At 51.8% G+C, this 25454-nt stretch overlaps 2 protein-coding genes across 3 annotated transcripts in view; one reads left to right on the forward strand and one right to left on the reverse strand.

Annotated features, from left to right (window-relative positions):
- SMC1B (structural maintenance of chromosomes 1B) overlaps positions 1-1799 on the reverse strand; it is a 69497-nt gene extending 67698 nt beyond the window's left edge. The window contains exon 1 of one of the 2 annotated variants that reach the window (XM_054469816.2): positions 1528-1799. In XM_054469816.2, coding sequence (XP_054325791.2) covers positions 1528-1636 — 109 coding nt within the window. In that variant the 5' untranslated portion in view covers positions 1637-1799. The remainder of the gene's footprint in view (positions 1-1527) is intronic. The other variant, XM_054469817.2, reaches the window with a different exon arrangement.
- Positions 1741-23641, forward strand: RIBC2 (RIB43A domain with coiled-coils 2). The gene is made up of 7 exons (XM_054469818.2): positions 1741-2084; positions 2391-2472; positions 5672-6016; positions 11026-11144; positions 14827-15054; positions 19726-19892; positions 21136-23641. Exons 1-7 carry the CDS (start codon positions 1971-1973, stop codon positions 21212-21214), a joined length of 1134 nt encoding a protein of 377 aa, XP_054325793.2. The 5' UTR covers positions 1741-1970; the 3' UTR covers positions 21215-23641.
- Positions 23642-25454: the final 1813 nt, after the last annotated feature.

The raw sequence follows: 25454 nt of genomic DNA on the forward strand, positions 1-25454 counted from the left end.
AACCTCCGCCTCCCGGGTTCAAGTGATTCTCCTGCCTCAGTCTCCCAAGTAGCTGGTATTACAGGCACGTGCCACCACCCTCAGCTAATTTTTGTATTTTTAGTACAGACGGGGGTTTCACTATGTTGGCCAGGCTGTTCTCTAACTCCTGACCTCAGGTGATCCGTCCGCCTCGGCCTCCCAAAGTGCTGGGATTATAGGCATGAGCCACGGCGCCCAGCCAATTTTATTTTATATTTGTCTTATTTTATTTTATTTTAGAGTCGAAGTCTCGCTCTTGTTACCCAGGCTGGAGTGCAGTGGCGCTATCTTGGCTCACTGCAACCTCTGTCTCCTGAGTTCAAGGGATTCTCCTGCCTCAGCCTCCTCAGTAGCTGGGATTACAGGTGCATGTCACAACACCCGGCTAATTTTTGTATTTTTAGTAGAGACAGGGCTTCACCATGTTAGTCAGGCTGGTCTCGAACTCCTGATCTCATGATCCACCCACCTCGGCCTCCTAAAGTGCTGGAATTACAGGTGTGAGCCACCGCGCCCAGCCTTTTTTTTTTTTGAGACAAGAGTCACACTGTGTTGCCAGGCTGGAGTGCAATGGCGTGATCTTGGCTCCCTGCAACTTCCACCTCCCAGGTTCAAGCGATTCTCCTGCCTCAGCCTCCAGAGTAGTTTGGATTACAGGCGCGCGCCACCACACCCAGCTAATTTTGGTATTATTAGTAGAGACCTTCGCAAGTCCTCTGGCCTCTCCAGACCTCAGTTTCCCCAACTATAAAATGGGGAGAGCGGCCATGTGCCATGGCTAACCAAAGACGGTGTCGCCAGGAACTCAGCAAAAGCTCAGTCAACTGGGTCATCGTCACTGCATTCCTGGGTCAAAGCTCCCTTGGATCCAAATGGTGGTTCCGGCTGCTTGGAACCCATTACCTCCTCGACAGCTCCCTCTCACTTCAACGTCGGATGAGAAGGGAAAAGGGACGACAGTGACCAGGGCCAAAGGCCAGAGCCGTCCCCGAAGCAGGAGTGAGGGCAGAGAACAGGGCCCAGGGCGGGACTGGGGCGGAGAGGAAGCGTCAGGACCCCCGGGGTGGAGGGCGAGGGTGGGCGCCCCAGAGTGGGGGGCGAGGGTTGGGGGCCCCTGAGATGAAGGGCGAGGGCCGGAGCTGAGGTGGGGTGGGGACCCCCAGGGTGACGGAGGAGGGTCGGGAGCCAGGAGGTGGAGGGCGAGAGTGGGGCCCGAGGCGGGGCCGAGAGGAAGGGTCGGGACCTCTGAGGTGGGGGGCGAGGGTGGGGACCGAGGTGGGGCGGAGGGACAAGGGTCAGGACCCCTGAGGTGGAAGGCGAGCGCCAGGGGTGATGGGCAGGGGCTGGGCCAGGCCAGGCCGGGATCCAGTCGGGGTCAGGGTCCAGGACTGGAAGGGGAAGGCCGGCCAGGCGCCTGCGGCAGCGCCCATACCCCACAGGCCACGTGTGGCCTGGACGCCTGGGACGGCGGAGGCGCTCCGGTGGCGCCCCGAGCTGCTCAGTTACCAGAGCCGTTGGGGCCGATGATGCAGGTGAACTTCCGGAAGGGGCCAATGACCTGGCGGCCCCGCCACGACTTGAAATTTTCCACAAGCAGCAGCTCTAGGTGGCCCATGGCGCCGCCCTCCACGCCTCACCCGCGTTCTCAAGCGCCCGCGGAAAAAGCGCGGGAAGGGATTCGCCAAGTGTCGCGAGAAGAGAGCGAGACGCGGCGAGCGCGGAGCCGTTCCTTAGCAACGAGTTGTTGACATTTCTGAGAGAGCGGGATCTTCTGTTCCTCTGCGGCGTCGCTGGGAGCCCGACGGAAAACCGTGCTAAAGGCTTGTCTTTCCCCTGCCCGACCTAGGGAGCCAACCTCGCCTGCGCTACAGCTTGCTTATTTTCGTCGTCTGTTCTCCTGATACTGCGTGTTCTAAAAATCCCTTAGGCTTTCCGTGGGTTCCCAGACCATGGCGGTGGCACTGCCCAGGGACTTGCAGCAGGACGCCAACCTGGCCAAGAGGAGGCACGCGGAGCTGTGCAGGCAGAAGCGGGTCTTCAGCGCCAGAAACAGGATAATTGGGGTGAAAGGGCAGGGGCCGGGACGGGGTTAGAGCGGCAGATGCGGGCGAGGGGCTGCGTGGAGGGGGAGAGGAGATGAGTTCTAGGATGAAACATCTGAGCCAGGAGGCTACAAACGGCCTCCTGCAGGGCCAGTAATGCTCCCTCTGGAGCTCGCCTGGAGACACCAGCGGTTCTCCACCCCTGAGCCAGATTTTCTACAACTCGTTTACAGTGGGGCAGAGATTAAAAATAATAATAAGTAGGATTGTTATTACTGAATACAATTATCTGGCTCTAACCCTTCTCCTCTGTTTTTCCATTTATAGGGCGACACTGAAGCCTGGGATGTTCAAGTTCATGACCAGAAGATAAAAGAAGCTACTGAAAAAGCTAGACACGAAACCTTTGGTGAGCATTTCCTGAATGCTTATCTGTTGGTTTAGGATTGTGTGCCTTTAGACTCCAGTCTTCCCCACCGCCCCCCTGCCCCGTCTTTTTTTTTTTTTTTTTTTTTTTAATAGAGATAGGGTCTCACTATGTGGCCCAGGCTGGTCTGGAACTCCTGCGTACAAGTGATCCTCCCACATCAGTCTCCCAAAGTGCTGGAACTACAGGCATGAGCCACAGTACCCAGCCCTCCTTTCTTCACATATATAAAAAGTTGTCATTTTCACACTCTTCCTCCTTTTAAATTTCACAATTTCTTGTGCCCAGTTAACTTAATGCACTGATTCTTCTCTTAAAAGAAAAACAGCTATTGAATTCGAATGTGGATTATAAGAAATAGATTTTAAGGGTAAATGTATGTTTTCCTTCATTTTCTTAAAAAACTGGACAGGAAAAGCCTTAAACACAGAAAGACACACACACACACACTCACTTGCTCTGCTCAAAAGTTTAAGACCGTCTATGAAGGACAGCTGTTTATACCAGACAACACATATGTCCAGGCTCACACCCTCAAGCTGGCTCAGAGATAGGCATGATTCAAATCATAGTATTCAAGTACCTTAAATACTGTTATTCAAGGTATTATTATTCCACTTCAAATAGAACTCATTTTCCCCTATCATGTCCAACAATTTTAACAATTGTTGAAATAACACACTTTGAGAGGCTAAAACTAGAGGATCACTTGAGACCAGGAGCTCCAGACTTGCCTGGGCAACAAAGCGAGACCCCATCTCTACAAAAAATAAATTGAAAAAAAAAAAGAAATTTCAGTGTTTTTAAACACCATAAAGATTTTTATAATAGAAAAAAAAGCAGGATACAAAATTGTACATACAATGGGCTGTTATGTTTTTAAAATATTTTAAAATATGCTCAGAAGAAGAAGAAAGGAAATATGCCAAAATGTTAGCAGGGTAATGTTGGAGGGATAGAATTATGAGTAAACTTTATTTTCTCCTTTATACTGTTCTGTATGTTCTAAATATTTTATCTTTTTTATTAATATTTTTAGTTATGAGGTAATTCAATCTTACAAAAACAGTGTGACAGGTACATATGTACCCACCACCAGACTAGATGTTAACATTTTGCCAAATTGGCTTCAGATATCTTGAGTGTTTTCTGAGAATTGTGTTTTATATATGTGTGTGTGTGTGTGTGTGTATATATATATATATAGCAACACCGTTCCGCCCCCCAACCTCTTAATTTTCCCTTCCTTTCTCCTCAGAAGTGTTTATCATTCCCACGCTTTTTTTTCTTTTTTTTTTTTTTTCTTTTGAGATGGAGTCTTGCTCTGTCGTCCGGGCTGGAGAGCTGTGGCGTGATCTCAGCTCACCGCAACCTCCGTCTCTTGGGTTCAAGCAATTCTCCTGTCTCAGCCTCCTGAGTAGCTGGGATTATAGGTGCACATCACCATGCTGGGCTGATTTTTGTATTTTTAGTAGAGACGAAGTTTCACCATGTTGGCCAGGCTGGTCTCGAACTCCTGACCTCAGGTGATCTTCCCACCTCTGCCTCCCAAAGTGTTGGGATTACAGGCATGAGCCACCAGGCCCAGCCCCCATGCACTATTTATGCTTGTACTATTTATGTATGTATTCATAACAACATAAAATTGCTTTTATGTTTTTAAAATTTATGTAAATGGTATCCTATTGAATAGATCCATTTGCAATATGTTTTTCTTTCATCCAGGCTTGTATTTTTGAAATTAATCAGTGATTTACATATAGAGGGTATTCATTTTAATTGTTTTATGGCATTTTGTTATATGAATTAACTACAGTTTCTTCATCCATTCCCATACTGATGGCTGGTTTAGATTTTTTTTTCAGTTGTTTTGTCGTTGTGGACACTACTGCAATGACTGTCCCTGAATTGTGTCCCTAGCACATGTGAAAGGGATACCTAGAAGTGGAATTGATGGGTCAAAGGTAGTTTTATGGGGTATTGAAAAATTGTTTTGTTGTAAGTGTACCGAGTTACACTCCTACAAGCAGCAAATGAGAGGTCTTTTTTTTTCGGGAGATGGAGTCTTGCTCTGTCACCAGGCTGGAGTTCAGTGGAGCGATCTCGGCTCACTGCAACCTCTGCCTCCCGGGTTCAACCGATTCTCCTGCCTCAGCCTCCCAAGTAGCTGTGACTATAGGCACACGCCACCACGCCCAGCTAATTTTTGTATTTTTAGTAGAGACGGAGTTTCACCATGTTGGCCAGGATGAGCTCGGTCTCTTGACCTCGTGATCCGTCCACCTCAGCCTCCCAAAGTGCTGGGATTACAGGTGTAAGCCACCATGCCCGGCCGCAAATGAGAGATCTTGTTTCCCCACATCCTTACTAATGTGTGCCATTATTAGCATTTTAAATATTTTGCCTTCAATTCATTGGATGTTTCCCACCTTGTATGGGTGATCATCCTTTCATAATTGTATTGATTACTCAGGTTTTGTTTTTTGTTGTTTTTTTTTTGAGACAGAGTCTCATTCTGTCACCCAGGCTGGAATGCAGTGGCGTGATCTTGGCTCACAGCAACCTCTGCCTCCTGGATTCAAGCGATTCTTTTGCCTCAGCCTCCCAAGTAGCTGGGACTACAGGCTCCTGCCACCACGCCCGGCTAATTTTGTATTTTTAGTAGAGACAGGGTTTCACTATGTTGGTCAGGCTGGTCTCAAGCTCCCAACCTCAGGTGATCCACCCACCTCGGCCTCCCAAAGTGTTGAGACTACAGGCATGAGCCACCACACCCGGCCTCAGGCTTCTTTATAGTGATTTGCCTGGCTGTTCCTACACTTTGCCCATTTATTGGGTTGGGGTTTTGAGTTTTTTTTAATTGGTTTATAGGTACTCTTTGTATATTCAGGATCCTAATCCTTTAATTGCTGTGTTACTTTTTTGGAGGGTTGTATTACTTTTGCAGTCACTAAAAAAATTAGTTTTTAAAGTACATTCATGGGCTGGGTTCAGTGGCTCACTTCTATAATCCCAGTGACTCGGGAGGCTGAGGCAGAAAGATGGTTGGAGGCCAGGAGACCAGCCCAGGCAACATAATGAGGCCCTATCTCTAAAAAAGTAAATAATAAAAAATAAAATGGATTCAAATTTATTTTTTCCTCTGAATCCTAAGCTTATGGATATGCCATATCTCTTCCAGCTGCTGAAATGAGGCAAAATGACAAAATCATGTGCATATTGGAAAACCGGAAAAAGAGGGATAGGAAAAATCTCTGTAGGGCTATCAATGACTTCCAACAGAGCTTTCAGAAGCCAGAAACTCGCCGTGAATTTGATCTGTCCGACCCCCTAGCCCTTAAGAAAGATCTTCCAGCCCGGCAGTCAGATAATGATGTTCGGAATACGATATCAGGAATGCAGAAATTCATGGGAGAGGATTTAAACTTCCATGAGAGGAAGAAATTACAAGAGGAACAAAACAGAGAATGGTCTTTGCAGCAGCAAAGGGAATGGAAGAACGCCCGTGCTGAACAAAAATGCGCAGGTAATGAAACAGAAGAGACAGGCTGGTCTCAACTCTCTCTTCAACAAACCAACCCTACAGTTTTTTTTTTTTTTTTAAGCAACCCTACAGTTTTTGTGGGATTTGTTTAAAGTCCTACTAATGTGCACAGCCACATGCTACTTTGGCCCTGTGGGGAAAGAAAAGTCAGAGCCTGCCCTCCAGGAGGGAAACACCTCCAATCACACCTCAGTCATGTGGAAAACACCTTCTGTGTCGGGGTCCCAGTTGGATGCTGGCGTGCAGAGGTAACTCAGAATCGGTCCCTGCCCTCCCAGTCTGCTGGGAAGATGAATGGGAAAGATGCAGGTCTCCCTGAGTCTCTTGGGTGCTGTGGTAGAAATTCCTGCAGGGGACTTTGGGGTGTAGTTGCAGGCATGGTGGTCACATGCCCTCACCAGGACTCCCCAAGCCCAGGGAACCTCTTGAGCAAAGGCTCCAAGGCATGAAACAGCCTCTCATTGAGGGAACTGCAGAAAGCCCCATGCGTCCTCACTGAGGTCAGCAGCATTCTGCTCTCCCAGCTCCTCTTCATGCCTGCACTCGAGCAGCACCGACCCTCCCAGCCACTTCTGTGCCAGAAAGACCGGGTAACGAAGATGACAACAACCCTGCTCTCTTGGGGTGTGTCAGTGGGCGATGAAATAGTGAGGAGCTATGAGGAAGACAAAACAAGGACCAGGCACAGAGAGGAACGCACTCCGCCTTCTTGAGCCCCTCCTCTCTGCTTGTTAGTTTGCGGTCTCCTTGCTCGGCTCATCCTCCTCCCAGCCTCTTTCCCCAGTCTACTCTCCATGAGTGAGGTCTCCCCAGATCATCTTCTCCCATTCTTTCTGAACCCACTCCTACCAGATTTATGCCCTCCCTGCTCCACTGGAACTGCCCTGTCCAACCTCACCAGTGACCTCCATGTCGTCCAATCCAAGGTCGGTTTTTGACCTTCGTCTTGACCTACCATCAGCACAACACACAGTCGATCACCTGCTCCTCGAAATCCGCATGCAATTCAGCTTTCAGAACACCACTCTCATATTAGTTCCCTTCCCATCCAGGTCCTTTGTTGGTTTCTCATCTGCTCAACCTCTGGCTGTTGTTCACACCAGTGCTCTCCTTTACCAGCTAAACTCACCCCTGAGTGATCTTGTCTGGTCTTATGGCTTTAAATGCCACCTATAGGCCATCATTTCCCAGGTTTATACCTCCAGCCGGGACTCTTCCCTGAATCCAGACTCATAAATCCATCTAACTTCTCTTGGATGTCTAATGCACTTGTCAAGATCAGCACAAGTCCAATAACTCTGTTCTTCCCTGCAGACCTGACCTTCTACCCACATCCGTGACAGCTCTTTTCTTCTAGCTGCCCGGGCCCCAGCCCAAGTAATCTTGACTCCTTCCTTTCTCTCCATTTTTCAACTACTTTCCACACCCTCCGACATTCCCATTCTGAACTAAGGCTATCAGCATCTCTCAGCTGGGTGCAGTGGCTCATGCCTGTAATCTCAGCAGTTTGGGAGGCCGAGGAGGAAAGATCACTTGAAGCCAAGAGATCAAGGCCAGCCTGGGCAACAAAGTGAGACCTCATCTCTACAAAAAATTAAAAAGTTAGCTGGGCATGGTGTCGTGCCCATGTAGTCCCAGCTACGCAGGAGGCTGAGGCAGGAGGATCACTGAGCCTGGAAGGTCAAGGCTGCAGTTAGCTGTGATTGCGCCACCGCCCTCCAGCCTGGGCAACAGAGTGAGACCCTGTCTCAAAAAAAAAAAAAAAAGACCGGGCACGGTGGCTCATGCCTGTAATCCCAGCACTTTGGGAGGCTGAGGCGGGCAGATCACGAGGTCAGGAGATCGAGACCATCCTGGCTAACACAGTGAAACCCCATCTCTACTAAAAATACAAAAAATTAGCCAGGAGTGGTGGCAGGCGCCTGTAGTCCCAGCCACTCGGGAGGCTGAGGCAGGAAAATGGCGTGAACCCAGGAGGCGGAGCTTGCAGTGAGCTGAGATTGTGCCACTGCACTCCAGCCTGGGCGACAGAGCAAGACTCCATCTCAAACAAACAAACAAACAAACAAAAAGCATCTCTCAGCTGCTCTTTGGGTCTCTCCCCCTATCCTACAGAGTAAACATTTCTCTCAGAGTAAACGATTTTTTTCAGGGACCTACAACGCCTTCACAGTCTGGCCTTATCTCCTGCTATGCTGCCCTCTCACTCCATTCTTTCCACACTATCTTGCTGTTTTCAGACGTGAGTATATCAGGCTCACTTCTGCCTCAGGGCCTTTGCATGTGCTGTTCCCTCTGCTTAGAAATGTCTTTCCCCAGATATCGGTAGGGATCACCACTCTCCTCCAGGGCTGTGCTAAAGTGCTATCTTATCAGTGAGGCTTCCCCGACCCCCCTATTTTAAACCCTGTACCCTCCTCCCACCCCACATTCCATATCCCGTTGCTTTATTTTTCTCCATAGCCTTGATCACTGACATGTTGTATGGTTCATCCATCTCCCAAGTGGTCTAAATTTCCACCTCTGGCCAAAAGGCTTTGTTTCAGCTGTGGACTTGGTTCTTCAGCGGTCTCCTTGACGTCTCACAGGACCCCTCACAACATATCGGAAAGCAGCCCTGGATCCTCTTCTGCATCTGCTCCTTTTTCCATCTTTCTCCTCCCACTAACTGGTACCTCCTGCCCTTAAACCAGAAGTCTAGGGAATCATCCATGACCCACCCCTGACTCCAGGCCATCTCTGACTCTTGTCCCTTCTACCTCCTGCATATATTTTGAACTGTCCGCTTGTCCCCATCCCTGCTGTCACCCTTGTGGTGCAAGCCACCATCTCAGCTGAACAGACCTCTGCCAAGATCTTTCTGATGGCCTCCACTTCCTTTCTTGCCCCTCTCTGGTCCATTCCCAAAACAGCAGTCAGTGATATTTTTAAACAATGTGGGGTTTGGCCAGGTGCGGTGGCTCACACCTGTAGTCCCAGCACTTTGGGAGGCCGAGGCGGGTGGATCCCCTGAGGTCAGGAGTTTGAGACCAGCCTGGCCAACACGGTGAAACCCCATCTCTACTAAAAATACAAAAATTAGCCGGGCATGGTGGCGTGTGCCTGTAATCCCAGCTACTTGGGAGGCTGAGGCACGAGAATCACTTGAACCCAGGAGGTGGAGGTTGCAGTGAGCCGAGACTGTGCCACTGCACTCCAGCCTGGGCAACAAGAGCGAAACTCGTCTCAAAAAAAAAAAAATGCGGGGTTGGACAGCATCACCCTACCCCTTCGATCCCAGCTTCAAGCCCGCTAATGGCTTCCCACGCACTTGGAAAGAGATGCAGAATCCTCCTGCAGCCCACAGGCTCTGCATGCTGGGCCTCTGCCCACCTCTCCACTGTCGACTCTGCCCCCTCCACTTGCTGTGTTCCTGCCATCTTCCTCTTTCACTTCTGGATTCCACTGAATCCTTTCCCACCCCAGAACCTCTGCACCTGCTCCCAGCCCACTTCTTTTGTCCTGCAGGTCTCAAACTTCATTTGCTCCCAGAGAAGCAATCCCCTACCCTCCCCGCGAAACTCAGCCGCCTCAGCCAGGAGCCCCCAGCATATCTCCTCTTGGTCTCTCCGTCCTTTCCTCCCTGTCACTGCTACAGTTGGTATTAATACATTTATTCTGGGTTCATGTGTTGGTTGTTGTCTCCTCTCCTAGGCAGCAAGTTCCAGGAAGGCAGGAAAAGCCCTTTCTGTCTTACTCCCCATTATGTATCATGTGCCCAGCAAAGTGGGACCCCCATGCCAGGCTCTCCATGGCTCTCTGTTAAATGGATGAATGAACAAATGAACCATGAGAGGTGAGGCTGACTGTGCAGAGGCCAGAAATTGAAGATGAAAGAGTTTGGTCTTTGTTTTTGGAGACAGTGAGGAGACCCACAGGGCACAAATACTTGAATGAAAAAACTTCTGATTGATGACTTTTTCTTAACATAATAATTCTGCAAGCCGGGCATGGTGGCTCACGCCTGTAATCACAGCACTTTGGGAGGCCAAGGTGGGCGGATCACCTGAGTGAGGTCAGGAGTTCAAGACCAGCCTGGCCAACATGGTGAAACCCTGTCTCTACTGAAAATACAAAATTAGCTGGGCATGGTGGTGCACGCCTGTAATCTCAGCCACCCCGGAGGCTGAGGCAGGAGAATCGCTGGAACCCAGGAGGCAGAGGTTGCAGTGAGCCAAGATGCACCACTGCACTCCAGCCTGGGCAACAGAGCGAGACTCCGTCTCAAATAATAATAATAATAATAATAATTATTATTATTATTATTATTATTATTATTATTCTGCAAAGGAGGTATGTCCTGCTTCACAGGTAAGGACACAGGCTCAGCAAGGCTAAGTAATAGTTGAGGTTAACAGAGCTCGGAAATGTCTGGGCTGGGATGTGAGCCTCCTCTGTTTGACTCCAAATCTTCACATTTTGCTTTTGGACCTTCTGCCTTGACCCGTTCACCTCCTACTCCTCCTCTTTCTCTTCCTCATTGGCCTGACCAAGTCCTCCTGCCACTCCACAGTATCTGTCAGCTGGCCCTACTTCCTCCATAGAGTCCTGTCTGGTTTCTTGCTCTTTCACTTCTGGATTCCGCTGAATCCTTTCCCAAAACCTCTACACCTGCTCCCAACCCACTTCTTTTGTCCTGCAGGTCTCAAATGTCATTTCTTGGGGCTGTAGAGTATCTCTTGCCCACAGTAATGATGTAGCTGCCTCAGGATATAGCAGGACAGCAAAGGGCACACCACCAGCCTGTGCCAGGACCCCAGCATAGTAGTGATCACTAGCACTCATCTGGGAGCTTGACTCTCCCACAGCCTTCAGAGGCAGGTCCTGTCATTATTGTTCCCGTCCTCATGCTCATGGCTAAGGACGTGGTAAGAGGCAAAGGCACGAACGGCCACACGTGGGAAGGTGCTCCTGTGGCCAGGTTGGTCTGATTGCTTCTTGCCTCCTTTCAGAGGCCCTCTACACAGAGACAAGGCTGCAGTTTGATGAGACAGCCAAGCACCTGCAGAAGCTGGAAGGCACCACCAGAAAGGCGGTTTGTGCGTCTGTGAAATACTTCAACAAGAGCCAGGTATAGGTACTCCGAGACCCCGGGCTCGACGACTGGAGGGGAGGACGAGCCCACTACGGCTTCCCGAGGCTCTCCGTCCTCCCTGGGATCCCAATCTCAGCCTGCTCCCCTGGTCACATCACCAGCCCTGACAGAGACCCTGATGGGCTGCCTGATAACAGAGATGGATGAGACCCAGTCCTGTCCCTTAGCACTGAATCTTGGAGGGAAACCTGCCAAACTAGCCATGTAACCTGGGGAAGTCAGCTCACCTTTCTACACCTCAGTTTCTTCTTCTGTAACATGAGGATGGTGACATCCACCTAGACCGTTACCGCCTAGCTCTGCTCCAATGCCTGGTGCTGGTTTCCGTTTTTCCCACCTCTCAGACTTCCCCTTTACGGAGAACAGCTACTTGGATGCTCACCGATGGCAGCGATGATGAAGAAGATCATAATGAGCTCGGACACTGGGGCCTCCTGAGACCTCCCGCCTCCTCTCTAAACTCTGGCTCCCCTCCTTCCACACACTCCCCTCCCCTCCAACCTGATGCTGAAGTTGCTGAAATAAGTTCTTCTTTTTGTTTCTTTGGGTTTTTTTATTTGTTTGTTTTTGAGACAGAGTCTCACTCTATCACCCAGGCTGAAGTGTAGTGGCACGATCACGGCTCACTGCAGCCTCGACCTCCCAGGCTCAGATGATCCCCCCACCTGAGCCATCCAAGTAGCTGGGACTACAGGCACACACCACCATGCCCAGCTAATTTTTGTATTTTTTTGTAGACACAGGGTTTTGCCTTATTGCCCAGGCTGGTCTCAAACTCCTGAGCTCAAGCAATCCTCCCGCCTCAGCCTCCCAAAGTGCTGGGATTACCATGTCTGGCCCTCTTTTGCTTTTGGAAATTAGAGCTCACCCCTATGCCTCTCCCTTCCCCAACAAGGTTTTCTTTTCAAATGCACTTCTGTTTTCTGGTGGGTGGGGATTTTGCCTGAGTTCGTTGATCAGGTTCGCTTGTCGACTAGAACTATGGTCCCCAAAGAAGGCTGTGCAGGATTTGTGGGAGAGCAGATACCAGAGCCCTGCTTCATATTCATTTTTAACTTCATCACTTTTGATTTCCATGTACATATGTAGTTATAAGCATGTGCTATCATTAAGGTATAGTAGTACCACGCTGTGAACTAAATATATTGGAGATACAAGCTCAAAACTGTCCTGCTGGTGGGGGCAGGCAATCAAAAATCCCAGAGAGGCTGGACCAGACACCAGAGAATGTGGGTTTTCAACACGGGGGAGAGGAATGAGGAGAGCCAACTGCAGGTGCTGAGGAGGACCAAAGGGCAAAGCAAGACACCTGAAGTCTGAGCTCACCACCTAGTGAGCTGCAAAGGTCTTAGAGATCATCCATCTCTGCCCTTCATTTTACAGAGGGCACCCAAAGAGGGGAGGCTGTTCGCTCCAGTCCCCATTGCAAGTGCATGGTAGGATGGGGCCCTCCACTGTTGGCTGGTGATCCGCTCATTCATTTATGGAAGTGATGATGTGATGATGATGATGATGATAATTCACTCATTCATTCATCAATTCAACCAATGTTTATTGAGCCCTTCCTGCTGGGCACTGGGGTGGCTTTTGCTAAACCCTATTGTCTCATTCATCAATTTATTCATTCGTATATTCTAGAAGATGTTTAATGGGCATCCACAGCCTGCCTGGTTTTCTCAGACCCCCAGCTCCTCATGTGGTTGCTGCGAGGCAGCACCATCGCAAACACTCCTGCACTGGGGAAAGTTGCCCTCTGGCTTCTGCAGCTCTGCTCCTAACTACAACTAGGCTTTTTAATTAACCTGGGATGTTAATCCAAGGTTCTGGATAACTATCCTCAAAAGAAAAGTCCAAGCAGGCCGGTCCAGTTCAACAGGAAGGACACACGTGAGGGCCTCCAGTTCTCGGGTCGGGGCTCATTTCATCAGAGAGGCATTGTGGCATCAGGGTCTGACACGCAGGCTCTGGAGCCCGACCACACGGGTGCAAGACCAGGCTCTGCCCTGCAGCCTTGGGCAGGCCACCCACTGCCTCCATTTGATCATCTGCAGAATGAGGAAGTGATAACACCCTTTTGTGTCAGTCAGAATGTACTAACCCTTGCTGGGGTAAGAAGCACCCACCAGTCTCAGTGGCTTAAACAGAAAGTTGATGTTCCATGCATGCTCCCTGCCCGCCATGGACGGGCTGTGAGGCCTGTTCCTTGGCATGCTCACTTTGGAGCCCAGGCCCTGGGATGGAGCGACCGCCAGCCGGAGGATCTCTGCAGGAGGAGGGAAGGAATGTGGCTAGTCCCCCCAGCTTCCTCTCGGGAGCAGTACTGCCACCTCTACTCACATTTCTTTTTTTTTTTTTTTTTTTGAGATGGAGTCTTGCTCTGTTGCCCAGGCTGGAGTGCAGTGGCACAATCTTGGCTCACTACAAGCTCCACCTCCCGGGTTCACGCCATTCTCCTGCCTCACCCTCCCGAGTAGCTGGGATTATAGGCCTATGCCACCACGTCCAGCTAATTTTTTCTATTTTTAGTAGAGACAGGGTTTCACCATGTTGGCCAGGCTGGTCTCCATCTCCTGACCTCGTGATTTGCCCGCTTCGGCCTCCCAAAGTACTGGGATTACAGGCGTGAGCCACCGCGCCCGGCCTCTGCTCACATTTCACTGGTGAAAGCAAGCCACGTGGCCACGCTCACTCTAAGTGGGCAGGACAGGTAGTTCTGCCCCGTGCCAAGGAAGAACAGTGTTGAATCACTTGAACCTGGGAGGCAGAGGTTGCAGTGAGCTGAGATTGCGCCACTGCACTCCAGCCTGGGTGACAGAGCGAGACTCCGTCTCAAAAAAAAAAAAAAAAACCGGGTGTGGGGGCTTGGAAGGATGAGCTGACTTCCTTAGGGAGTACTCAGTGGCAAGTCCGGTATTGAAGTTGGGCCTGTGTAACTACAAAGCTTGTACTGTGTGACTCAATCAAGCTGGCCTCTGGTGAGCACATGTGGAAGGCCGGCTCCTTGCAAACTGCCCTGTCCATGTGTTACTGAGGACAGCTGTTAACCCAAGTACATGTCTCCTAAGCCATCTCCTGACTTTACAGAGAAATGACTGCAGCCCAGAGAGGGGAAGTGACTTGGTACAGGTCACACAGCCAGGGACCCCCCCAGGGAATCAAACAGAAATGAGACCTGGAATTGCTTTGTACTGGGGGCTGCGGCTCAGGACCACTGAAGTGACAGTGCGTTTTCTACCTTTTAGAAGTCACCACTGTTGTAAATCACTCTGTTGAGTGTTCTTTGCAGCCCACAGATGTCCAAGGGTTGCCAGGGGCACAGAGCCCTGTCTTGGGTGGGACCAGGCCCACGCGGGGTGGCAGCCTAATCCAAGGAGGGAGCTCCCTGCCTTGGCAAGTTGGTGCAAGACCCAGAGCTCTTATGCACACACCCAACAGGTGGTGATCCCCCAAGTCCAGCCCACCCGCCCAGCAGTGTGCAGGCAGCCAGGGGTTCAAGGACCCACCCACATCCGTGCCTGACAAGTCTCCCCTCCACCCGACTCCTGCTGCCCTTAGCATATCCTCCCCTCGAGGGCCCCCAGTGAGATTTGCTGGCCTGGATATCAGAATACCCCTGGGGTCACTTGGACCATCTTCTTTAATGTCTTCACCTGCTTAGGCCATCGAGTCAATAGAAAGGAAAAAGCAAGAGAAAAAGCAAGAACAAGAGGACAACTTGGCCGAGATCACCAACCTGCTGCGTGGGGACCTGCTCTCTGAGAACCCGCAGCAGGCAGCCAGCTCCTTCGGGCCCCACCGCGTGGTCCCTGACCGCTGGAAGGGCATGACCCAGGAGCAGCTGGAGCAGATCCGCCTAGTCCAGAAGCAGCAAGTCCAGGAGAAGCTGGTGACTTCCCCACCCCTTTTTCCAGAGCCCACAGAGCCAGGCTCTTTGCTCCCGCTGCCTTCCAGGCACAAATGTAGTTGTAGCAGGCCTTGTGCTCTGCCCTAGGACCTGCACTCAAGGAGTTTCCCTTCTAGTTGGGGGGAGACAAGAGCCAGATATTGTCACACCTGTATGATGTGGCATCAGGAGTACGAGTGCCAAGAAAGAGGACAGTAGAATGGGAAGACATTGAAGCAAAGACCCAAAAGAGGGTAGAGAGGGAGCCGTGTGTCTACCTGGGAAAAGGGCGACCGGGCAGGGTGAGCTGCAAGGGCAAAGGCCTTGAGGCAGGACCCTGCCGGACCTGCTCAGAGAAGAGCGTGGAGCCTGGTGACTAGAGTGGAGTGAGGAGAGGGGCAGGTGCGGAGGCCTCAGAGGCAGAGGGTCGAGGTCCTGGCAGTCCACTGGGGAGGACTTTGGCTTCTTCCGTGACTGAGACGGGGAACTCTGCAGGGTTTTGGACAGAGGAGTGACAGGATCTGACTTAGGTTGAACAGGATCCCCAGCGTGATCCCCCGGTATTGAGGGCAGACACTAGGGGTTGAGGGGGAAGGAAGGAGATCTCCAGGAAGGCCTTTGCAGTGTTCACAGTGAGAGGCGATGCTGGCTGGGACCACGGGGCAGGCAGTGAGGGTGCTGAGCAATGGTCAGATTCTGGATCTGTTTTGAAGGTAGAGTCGACAAGATTGGATGAATGATTGGGTGGGGAAGTGTGAAAGAGAGGAGTTAAAAGACGACTCTAGGTCTTGTGGCCTGAGCAACTAGAGGGATGGAATTGGCATTTCCAGAGGTGGGGAAGATGGTGGGAGGAGCGGGTTGGTGGGGTGGGAGGGGTGGAAATCAAAGTTACAATTTTGGATACGTTAAGTGTGCAAAGTCCATTAGACATCTGTATCTATTAGGATTACATTTGCCTGAATGTGGCAGAAAACCACAGATAACAGCATCTTAAATAAAATAGAACTTTCTCTCTTGCAAGTAGACTAAATCCTCAGGAAAACAGTCCAGGGCTGGTATGGCAGCTCTGTGGTCATTGACTGATGTCCTGCTATCCTTGGCTCCTGGCTCTCACTTCTTAGTGCAAGATGGCTGCTTGAGCACCAGCCATCACGTGCATAGTCCAGCTACCAGGAGGGAGGAATGGAGAACACTCTGAGGAGATTTCCACTTACATTTCACTGGACAACACTTAGTCACAAGGTTGCCCCTAACTCTAAAGAAGTCAAGGAAATGTGTTTATTCCAGACAGTGAAGTGCTGGTGATTGTTTTACTAAAGAAGAATGAAAAATGGTTACTGGGAGACAAGTAGTATTTTCTGCCACAACCTCCAATTAAAGCCCAGGAGGCAGCTGGATATGTAACACAGGGCTCAGAACAAGGTCTGGGCCAGAGGCATAAATGTGAGTCGTCACCTACAGAGAAAATGTATGCATGTATTTTGAGACAGTCTCACTCTATCACCCAGGCTGGAGTGCAGTCATGCAGTCTCGGCCCACTGCAACCTCTGCCTCCTGAGTTCAAGCGATTCTCCTGCCTCAGCCTCCCCAGTAGCTGGGATTATAGGCATGCACCACCACGCCCAGCTACCTTTTGTATTTTTCGTAGAGGTAGGGTATCGTCATGTTGGCCAGGCTGGTCTCGAACTCCTGGTCTCAAGTGATCCGCCCACCTCAGCCTCCCAAAATGCCGGGATTACAGGCGTGAGCCACCGTGCCCGGCCCTACAGAGAGTACTTAAAACTGAGGACTGAGTCCTGCACCCGCCAGGACCCCCCTTCTCACCACCACTGTTGATAAAGAGCAAAGGCATCTGAGAAGGGGCCGCCAGGGAGGTGGACAGATGCAAGCCGTGGTTTCCTGGAGGCCAAGTGAGGGAAGGTGTTTGGGAGGGAAGGAGAGGGGAACCCCTGGGTGAACGCTGCTGCCAGGCTGCAGGCTAAACGCTGGATCCAGCACCATGGCAGTCACCGGGGACCCTGTCAGGAAGGAGCATGTTTGGCAGAGGAGTGGGGCTGCCAGCCTAATGGGCTCAAGAGAGAACAGGCAGGAAATGAGTGGAGATGGCACATGTAGACAGCACTTACAAGGCGTTTGCTGTAAAGGGTGCAGAGAAATGGAGTGGGAGCTGGTGGGGGCCGTGGGGTGAAGGGAGAGTTTTTGTTTATTTGTCTTGATTGTAGAAATAACAGCATGCTTGTCATTCAGTAGAGGGGAAATTGATCCAGAGGAGAGACTGGCTGGAGCCGTGTCCCTGGGCTGCAGGAGGAGCGAAGGACATGGAGTGCTAGTTGAGGGCTTGGTGTGGCCTCTGGGAGCTCAGAGCCGTCATTGGAGTCACGGGAAGGGGCGTCAGGGCGGGAGCTTGCGAGTGAACAGAAATGAGACCTGGAATTGATTTGTACTGGGGGCTGTGGCTCAGGACCACTGAAGTGACCGTCATTTTCTACCTTTTAGAAGTAGAGCTGAGCAGGGTCGGGGGGAGTTAGTGCTAAATGGTCATCTAGAAGAGCTGGAGAGGGAACAGCCTGGAGGAAGGGGACAGGATGGTCGGACAGTGCCCAGGGCCCGCTGGGGGGTCATAGTCATGACCTTGAAGTGACCCCAGAGAGCGCTGTTGGGATGTCCCCCACCATGCTTAGCCAGATTCACTGTGGTCACCACCTGCCTGACCAAGAGAAGGACTCAGGGGGCTGAGCGTATTGGCCTGGGAGCGTCTGCCATGAGACAAACCAGGGGGCCAGAGAGAGATTGGAAAAGTGGCGGCCAGCGGACTGGAGGTCACACTTTGCGGGGGGGCATAATCATTGGAATCAGGGACTTGGAGAGAGAGAGGAAGAGGCAGGTTAGAGCAGTGAGACTGTTACTGGTAATGACAAGGGAAGGTGGAGGGTCCCAAAGGGAGGGTCTCCGGACCCACAGCATCAGCCGGGTGGGGCCTGCAGTCTGTGGTTTCGAAAGCCCCCAGGGGATTCTGATGCCTACTCAAGTTTGGGAACCACTGGTAGGGTGTGCCCAGGGGGTGAGAAGGTGAAGCAGGGACTAGATCTTTGGAGAGGAGGCAGGAGAGCTGAGCAGCTGGGGACAAGAGAGGGCTGTCTCTGTGTGTGCTGAAACCACCGAGAATCCTGGCAGGAGAGATCTGGAGAGGGACTCAAACCTGCAAAGAGTGGGTGGGAGAGGCCAGGCTGGGGTGGCAGGTGCCATAGTTGGTGTAAGCTTCTGATTTGGTGGGTCTGGGGAGGAGGAGGGACAGTGGCAGTGGCGTGGACCAGGGCGTGAGGAGTGGGTGGGGCAGCTCGCCCACCTGCTTCCCTGCAGGCCAGAGGTGCACGCGTGTGGGAGGCTGCAGTGGGGCCGGGACCTTGGCAGGCAGGGCCGTGAAGTTGAGGAAGTAGTCCAAGGTGGAAAGGGCGCCGGGGCTGGAATCAGGGTCCAGGGCCCTGCTCTGTGCTTCAGGACTGCAGCTCTGCCTGGACCGTCTGGCACAGAAGATCGGCCGGCCATCCTGAAAGCAGTATTGCTGTCTAGTTTTCATTTTTTATAGAAAATTAAGAAGACAGAAAAGCACAAAGGGGGAAAAACACACATGAAACCTCCCCACTCAGAAAGCCCCCTTCCTTTCTGGGTCCTTGCCTCCATCCCCTTTTCTATGCTTGGAGGTAACTGGGAAAGTTGGGATCTCACAGCAAACAGCTGGGCTGTCTGCTTTGCTCTTATCCCAGGTGAGTGTGTCCCATGCCATTCCCTGTTTGTCACCAAGCAGCTTGTGTGATGACCCCGGGCTCCTGAGAGCAGCCTCGCTTTACAGCGGGGGACACTGAGGTTCGTGAGAGCAGGGTGACTTGCCTCGTGGGTGACAAAGCCCGCCAGCCTGCCTTCAGTCCCAGGATGGGGCCGCCCAGACCCCCGTGCCACTCACTGGACACTTATCCTTGCTTATTTGGCGGGAGGAGGCTCTGCCCTAAAAATGGCAAACGTGGGCAAAGGGGACTCGTCTTCAGCCCTAACAAAGCTGACAACACGCGGGGAAGTACCCCTCCCTCCACACAAATCCAGCTTCCTCTTCCAGGGTTCCAGAGTTTTCAGTGAGGAGGGCAGTGAGGAATGAGCTGAAACATAGCAACTCAGGGGTTGGGGTGCCCCTCTAGGACCATAACCTTCCTGTCACCGGGTGAGGCTGTGGTGTCTGCATGTTCTGGAAGCCGCCCAAGTGATCTGCGTTCAGCTGTGGGGCAGCCAGCCGTGGCTCATGGAGGTGGCATCTGACTGCTGACCGAGCCAGGGAGCCCCCTGAGGACCTGAGGAGGAAGACTCTGGGCCCAGCCTGCACCTGAGAGCCCTGCACCCGGGAGCCGGGAGTGGAGGCTGCTGTAGGAATTGAGTCCCTGCTGTGCCTTCAGGAGAAGGAGGACGGCCAGCACCTCCTGACGGGGGAGGGCAGCCGGGCCACATGGAATGAGGGCAGGCTGGGGGTCTCCTCTGGCTTCCCGCATGACATTGGTCACCTACCTGCCCCTCCTCTGAGCCTCAGTTTCCCCATCTGTAGAATGAGAGGCCAGGCCTCCTAGATAATCCCCTGGGGCTCTTTGGCTCTGGGGAAAGGTAGTGGTGAGCCGCCTCTTTTCCTTCCAGAGGCTGCAGGAAGAAAAGCACCAGCGAGACCTGGACTGGGACCAGCAGAGGATTCAGGGGGCTCGCGCCACCCTGCTGTTTGAGCGGCAGCAGCGGCGGCAGCAGCGAGACCTGCGCAGAGCTCTGGACAGCAGCAACCTCAGCCTGGCCAAGGAGCAGCGTTTGCAGTGAGTGCTGGGTGGGACCAGGGCCAGGTCAGGGACTGGGTGGAGGGACCGCGGGGCTGTGGAGGTCAAGGACAAGGAGGGGGCAAAAGGGGAAACACCCCGCCCTGGTGGTCCTCATCTGGACACTGTGGACCTCAAGTGGGCTGGCTTGGGTTGACAGACCCATGGGCCACGGGTCACTGCTGTCCACACGGGGTGCATGGGTGGAGGGCACCGGAAAGCCCCAGGGAAGAGCACTGAGTTTGCTGGGGGAGTCAGGAAGGCTTCCTGGAGGAGGCTTCATGGCTGAGACCCAGGAGGAGGATGGCACTGCCTACTCAGGGACGGCTTTCCAGGTAGAGAGAGGGGCTCCTGGGCTGCCCCGAAAAAGCCTGGAGTCTCTTGGTTATAGACAGGACCCCAAGAGTTCAGAGCTCCAGCTACAGGAAGATGTTAAATGCAAGTAAACAGGTGAACTTGCAACTGAAAAACACAGTATTTATTTACTTATTTATCAAGCTCTTGGCTTAAACTCAGGGGCGACCCAGGAATATTTTCTCCAATCTGATGTCTGGTTGCTGGTGGGTCCATCTGTTATCATCACTTCCACTGAGGGCCTAAAAGGAGCATTAAGAGTGATCTGAGGGCTGGGCGCAGTGGCTCACGCCTGTAATCCCAGCACTTTGGGAGGCTGAGGCGGGCAGATTATGAGGTCGAGACTTTGAGACCAGACTGGCCAACATGGTGAAACTAAAATAAAACTAAACTAAAAATACAAAAATTAGCCAGGCATGGTGGCACACGGTTGACATCCCAGCTACTGGGGAGGCTGAGGCAGGAGGATGGCCTGAGCCCAGGAGCTAGAGGCTGCAGTGAGCCACGATCGCACCACTGCACCCCACCCTGGGTGGCAGAGAGAGTTGGTGTCTCTAAAAAAAAAGAAAAGAATGATCTGAGAAATCAAACGGGGTGAACAAAGTGTACAGTCACACCCACGGAGATTTAATTTTCATATGTCCCCAAATGTTACTGGTGTAAGTCCCTAATCTAACTGCAGTGTAATTATAAAGTGACTCTCGCCACTGAGGAGCGGTTGAGATGGATCATTTTGCGGGGCTCATTACGTGTGAAATGTATTCTGTATTTTGGGGATAACACACTGATAAAAAGTTTGTGTGCCTTTTCAAAAAAAAAAAAGAAAAAAGAATATTTAGGAAGTATACACATTTGCTGACCTTTTTTTTTTTTCTCATTTTGTTATCAGGAAAAAATATATGAATGAAGTCTATACAAATCAACCCACGGGAGACTATTTCACACAATTTAATACAGGAAGTCGATAATGAGGAAGACACCCTTGTTCCCGTCATTCACGTATAAAGAGTGGCAACCTTAAAGAGTCACGTTTCTTTTTTAAAAATACACTCCTTGGGCCATAAGTACCCTTCAGCTGTAATCGTCCGCTGTGGAAAAAACCTTTATCTAACCTCTCCCTTGTATTTCTGTGAGGAACATTCGTTTCTGTTCAACTCAGCTCAGCGAAGGTCTTGGGTGGGGCTCTGGGAAGGAGCTCCACGTGGGCCTGCTCAGGGCCACCCTAGAGAGATGTGGTATTTAAGGTGGTATTTAAGGTGGGCCTGTGTTCTGCACAGACTCTAGGTTCAGCTGCAGTAATCGTTACTGCTCCCAAATGCAAGCTATGTGCAATTCCAAACACTTCATGTGGAATTCACTAATTTGATTCTCACAACAGTTGGTGGTGGGTATTTTTACTACTCACATTTTCTAGTTGAATAACCTGAGTTACAGACATGTTAAGTCACTTAGCGAGGTCATACCCCCAGGAAGTGTGGTCGCTTGGGATTGAACCCAAGGAGAACTGGCTCTCAGGCACTTCACTCGGCTGGCTCCTACAACTGACCTGAAACAGCAGTGGCCTTGAAACAACAGAGGCTCGGCCAGGCTCTATGGCTCACGCCTGTGATCCCAGCACTTTGGGAGGCTGAGGTGGGCGGATCATGAGGTCGGGAGTTCAAGACCATCCTGGTCAACATGGTGAAACCCCGTCTCTACTAAAAATACACAAATTAGCTGGGCGTGGTGGTGCGCGCCTGTAGTCCCAGCTGGTTGGGACTGAGGCAGGAGAGTTGCTTGAACCCGGGAGGTGGAGGTTGCAGTGAGCCGATCTTGCGCCACTGCACTCCAGCCTGGTGACAGAGCAAGACTCTCTCAAAAAAACAAAAAAACAAAAAACCAGAGGCTGATTCCTGCTCTCATAGAAGCGCAAGTGCATATGGTGGCTCTGCCGAGGCTCCTTCCAGCTTGGGGCTCTGTCCTCTCCGCCGCCACACGCAGCTTCTGTCTTGTGGTCCAGGATGCTGCTCTCGCCTCCACCATCCTGCCACGCTCTGGCCAGCAGCGAGGAGGAAAGGCAAAAAAGAAGGGGGTCGGCATGCTAATTCTCCATGACAACATGGCATGGAAAGTGCATTTCACCTCCGCTTGTATCCCATGGACCAGAATTCAGTTATGTGACCACACCTAGGTGAATGGAGGCTGGGAAGCTTATCTGGCTGACCGTGTGACCAGGCCATCATTCCACAATTGTAGCCATCATTCCACAATTGTATACAAATGAAGTAATACATATTGGGGTACAACTAGTTATCTGCTGCAGGCCACACTTGAAGAGTGACTTGGAAATTGCCAGGCAGGAGGTGTGGGGAGGCATTTTCCACTAAGTGTGGGGACTAAGTCCAGCCCTGTCCTTGACCTCAAGGACAGGATTTCTGGCCCCAAGGCCCAGAAATGACTGGGTTCCCCCACCCCAGTTAGCTCTTCCTTCTCCACATGGGTCTCTTGTGGGGCCATATACCCAGGGCCATTGACAGATGGCAGCTCTTGGCACGTTATCCTTAGCTGAGATAGAGCTGGATACTCCAGTGCAGACAGCTTCGCTCACCTTACCCTCCATCTAAATGTATCTGGTTCTTCCCACGCTCAGACCCTTCACTGGCTGACGTTTCACCTGAGCCTCAGGATCGGTAGGGTTTTTAGGTGGGCAGAGTGGGGCTGGACTTGCTAGCAGGCATAAACAAAGGCACTGTGGTGTCCAGGAGAGAAGTGGCAGGGCAGTATCTGCTGAGGTCGGTATGCAGAGGGCCTGGGGGCTGGTGTGGGGTGGGGGTGGAAGGAAGAGGCCTGTGGCCAAGGTGTGAGGAGCAGGCGGGGCCCAGCGAGGAAGGCTGCAGACTTTATCCTGAAGGCAAAAGGGGAGCTTGGAGAGAGTTGTCGGCCAGGCAGAGAGGGCTGGGTGTACTCTAGCAGCCCAGCAGGCTCAGGCCACCCAGGGGCTGCCAAAAGGGAGGCAAGGCTTTGCAGACAGACTTTACGCCTCCCTCTGGATCCTGGCCCACACGGGCTCCCAGGCAAAGCATTTAAACGAATGACCACACTGAAGACGTGGTTCAAATCCACAGTCAACCAAGTAATGCTGCCACCCCCAGGCTGGTGTGGGACCATGGGCGGGACCCGGGGGACTGCCTCTGGAGCTGTAACTAGAGTGTGGATTGTGATGTAAAGCCAGAGAGGGGAGGGCAAGAGTCGGTTTGTTAGCGCGCCCTGTGTACCAGGCTCCCACTGGGCCTCTTGGGCAGGTGGTCTCTTTAAACTGCCCCCATCGCACCGCTGGAAAGCAGCTGCTTAGCCTCGTTTTGCATCCACAAAATGAAGGATCTCACTATTCTCATTGCACCAGGCAGGGCCACCATGCAGAGCCCAGGGCTTCAAAACTCTCAGCCAGCTGCTCACCCCTTGTTTCCTGAACTGGAGCTGCATGTTTTCAGAGTGACTGACGGTAACATGGACACTCCCTGTAGGGAAAGGGGTTGGGGGTGTACTCATTTCCCAGGCTGCCATTAACAAATGCCTGCAAACTGAGTGGCTTAACCAGGTGAAACTTCGAGTTCCTCGAGGTGCTGGAGGCCAGAAGTCCAAATCGAGGTGTAGGCTGTGTTGCTTCCCTCTGAGGCTGCGAAGAAGGATCTGTTCCGGGCCTCTGCCCCAGCTCCTTGGTGGTTTGCTGGTGATGTCTGGTGTTCCTTGGCTTGCACGCACATCACTCTGATCTGTACCTTCCCCCTCCTCTGGTCTTCCCTGTGCGTGTGTATGTGTCCAAATTTCCCCTTTTCATAAGGACACTAGCCATATTGGGTTAGAGCCTAACCTAATGATCTCATATTAACTAATTTCATTTACAATTAACCTATTTCCAAATAAAGTTCTATTCTGAGGTACCTGGGGTTGGGACTCCAACATATCTTTTGTGGGAGAACCCAATTCAACCCACAACAGGGGGAAAGGCAGGAGGGCACCTGGTTCCGTTGCCTCCCAGGATAACTCCATTAGGAACACTTGTGTCCAGGCTGAACAAGCCAGGCTCTGGGAGGGCCCCAGTGATGGGCGAGTGACAGCCAATCCTGTCATTCATCCTCCTGCTTTCAAGTGGGGAGATAAAGGGAGAAATGGGAAGTAATGTCGGTTCTTTCAATGAGCACTGAGCACTCTTCCTGTCCTGGATCAGGCTGGGGCCTGGGCCACGATCGCCACGTCTAATGGGAGACAGGGACAGGGAAGGAAATCCTTGGGAAGGAGGCAGAGGAGAAAAGGCAGACAGCCCCAGGAGGCCGCCGCAGCCATCACCACTGCGTTTATATGCCTGGAATCACGCCCCAACGTGGAGAGGCTTGCTTTAACTCTGAAGGCTGCAAAGTTGTAAAAAATACTCCTGAAGGAAGGGCAGGCGTGAGAACTTTGGACGCAGACTTGCTTTCCGTGCGCCCTCTGCCGGTGACCAGCAGCACAACACAGTCCCTGCCGTTCTCCAGGCAGGAAGAGGCACGAGGTGGTTAAACTGCGGAGGCCCAGGCCCTGGGCTGGGCAGTTTCTTGCAACAGCCCCGACACTGCCGGATGTTGTGATTCCCGTCCACAGGATAAAAGACATTCCGTGTGTTGCCCCTGGGTGGAAGGCAGAGCCGAGGCCAGACGTGGAGGGTTACTCTCCCCTGAAAGGCCCATTGTGATTTCATAAATCCAGAGGGTTTTTGTTACATTTCCTCCCTAATTTTTTTTTTTTTTTTGAGATGGGGTCTCACTTTGTCGCCCAAGCTGGAGTGGCACAATCTTGACTTACTGCAACCTCCGCCTCCCGGGTTCAAGCGAGTCTCCTGCCTCAGCCTCCGGAGTAGCTGGGATTACAGGAATGCACTACCACGCCTGGCTAATTTTTGTGTTTTTAGTAGACACAGGGTTTCTCCATGTTGGCCAGGCTGGTCTCAGACTCCTGACCTCAAGTGATCCGCCCATCTTGGTCTTCCAAAGTGCTGGGATTACGGGCCTGAGCCACGGCACCCAGCCCTCCCTGCTACGTTTTATTTCAAGCATATAGAAAAACTGAAGGAATTGTACAGAATGTACACATACATCCACCACCTAGATTCTACAATTAATATTTTGCTGTATTTATCTCCTAGCTCTCCACAGACTGGCTTTTAAAAATTCTAGTTATATATACGCCGCTTAC

This window comes from Pongo pygmaeus, chromosome 23 (genome assembly GCF_028885625.2).
Source record: "Pongo pygmaeus isolate AG05252 chromosome 23, NHGRI_mPonPyg2-v2.0_pri, whole genome shotgun sequence".
NCBI lineage: Eukaryota > Metazoa > Chordata > Mammalia > Primates > Hominidae > Pongo > Pongo pygmaeus.

Bases quoted from the DNA above. Each gene is read 5' to 3' on its own strand.
- RIBC2 (XM_054469818.2), top strand. From the start codon at position 1,971: ATGGCGGTGGCACTGCCCAGGGACTTGCAGCAGGACGCCAACCTGGCC. The intron at 6,017-11,025 runs GTAATGAAACAG...GCCTCCTTTCAG, and splicing joins TGCTGAACAAAAATGCGCAG to AGGCCCTCTACACAGAGACA. The intron at 19,893-21,135 runs GTGAGTGCTGGG...TTTTGTTATCAG, and splicing joins GCCAAGGAGCAGCGTTTGCA to GAAAAAATATATGAATGAAG.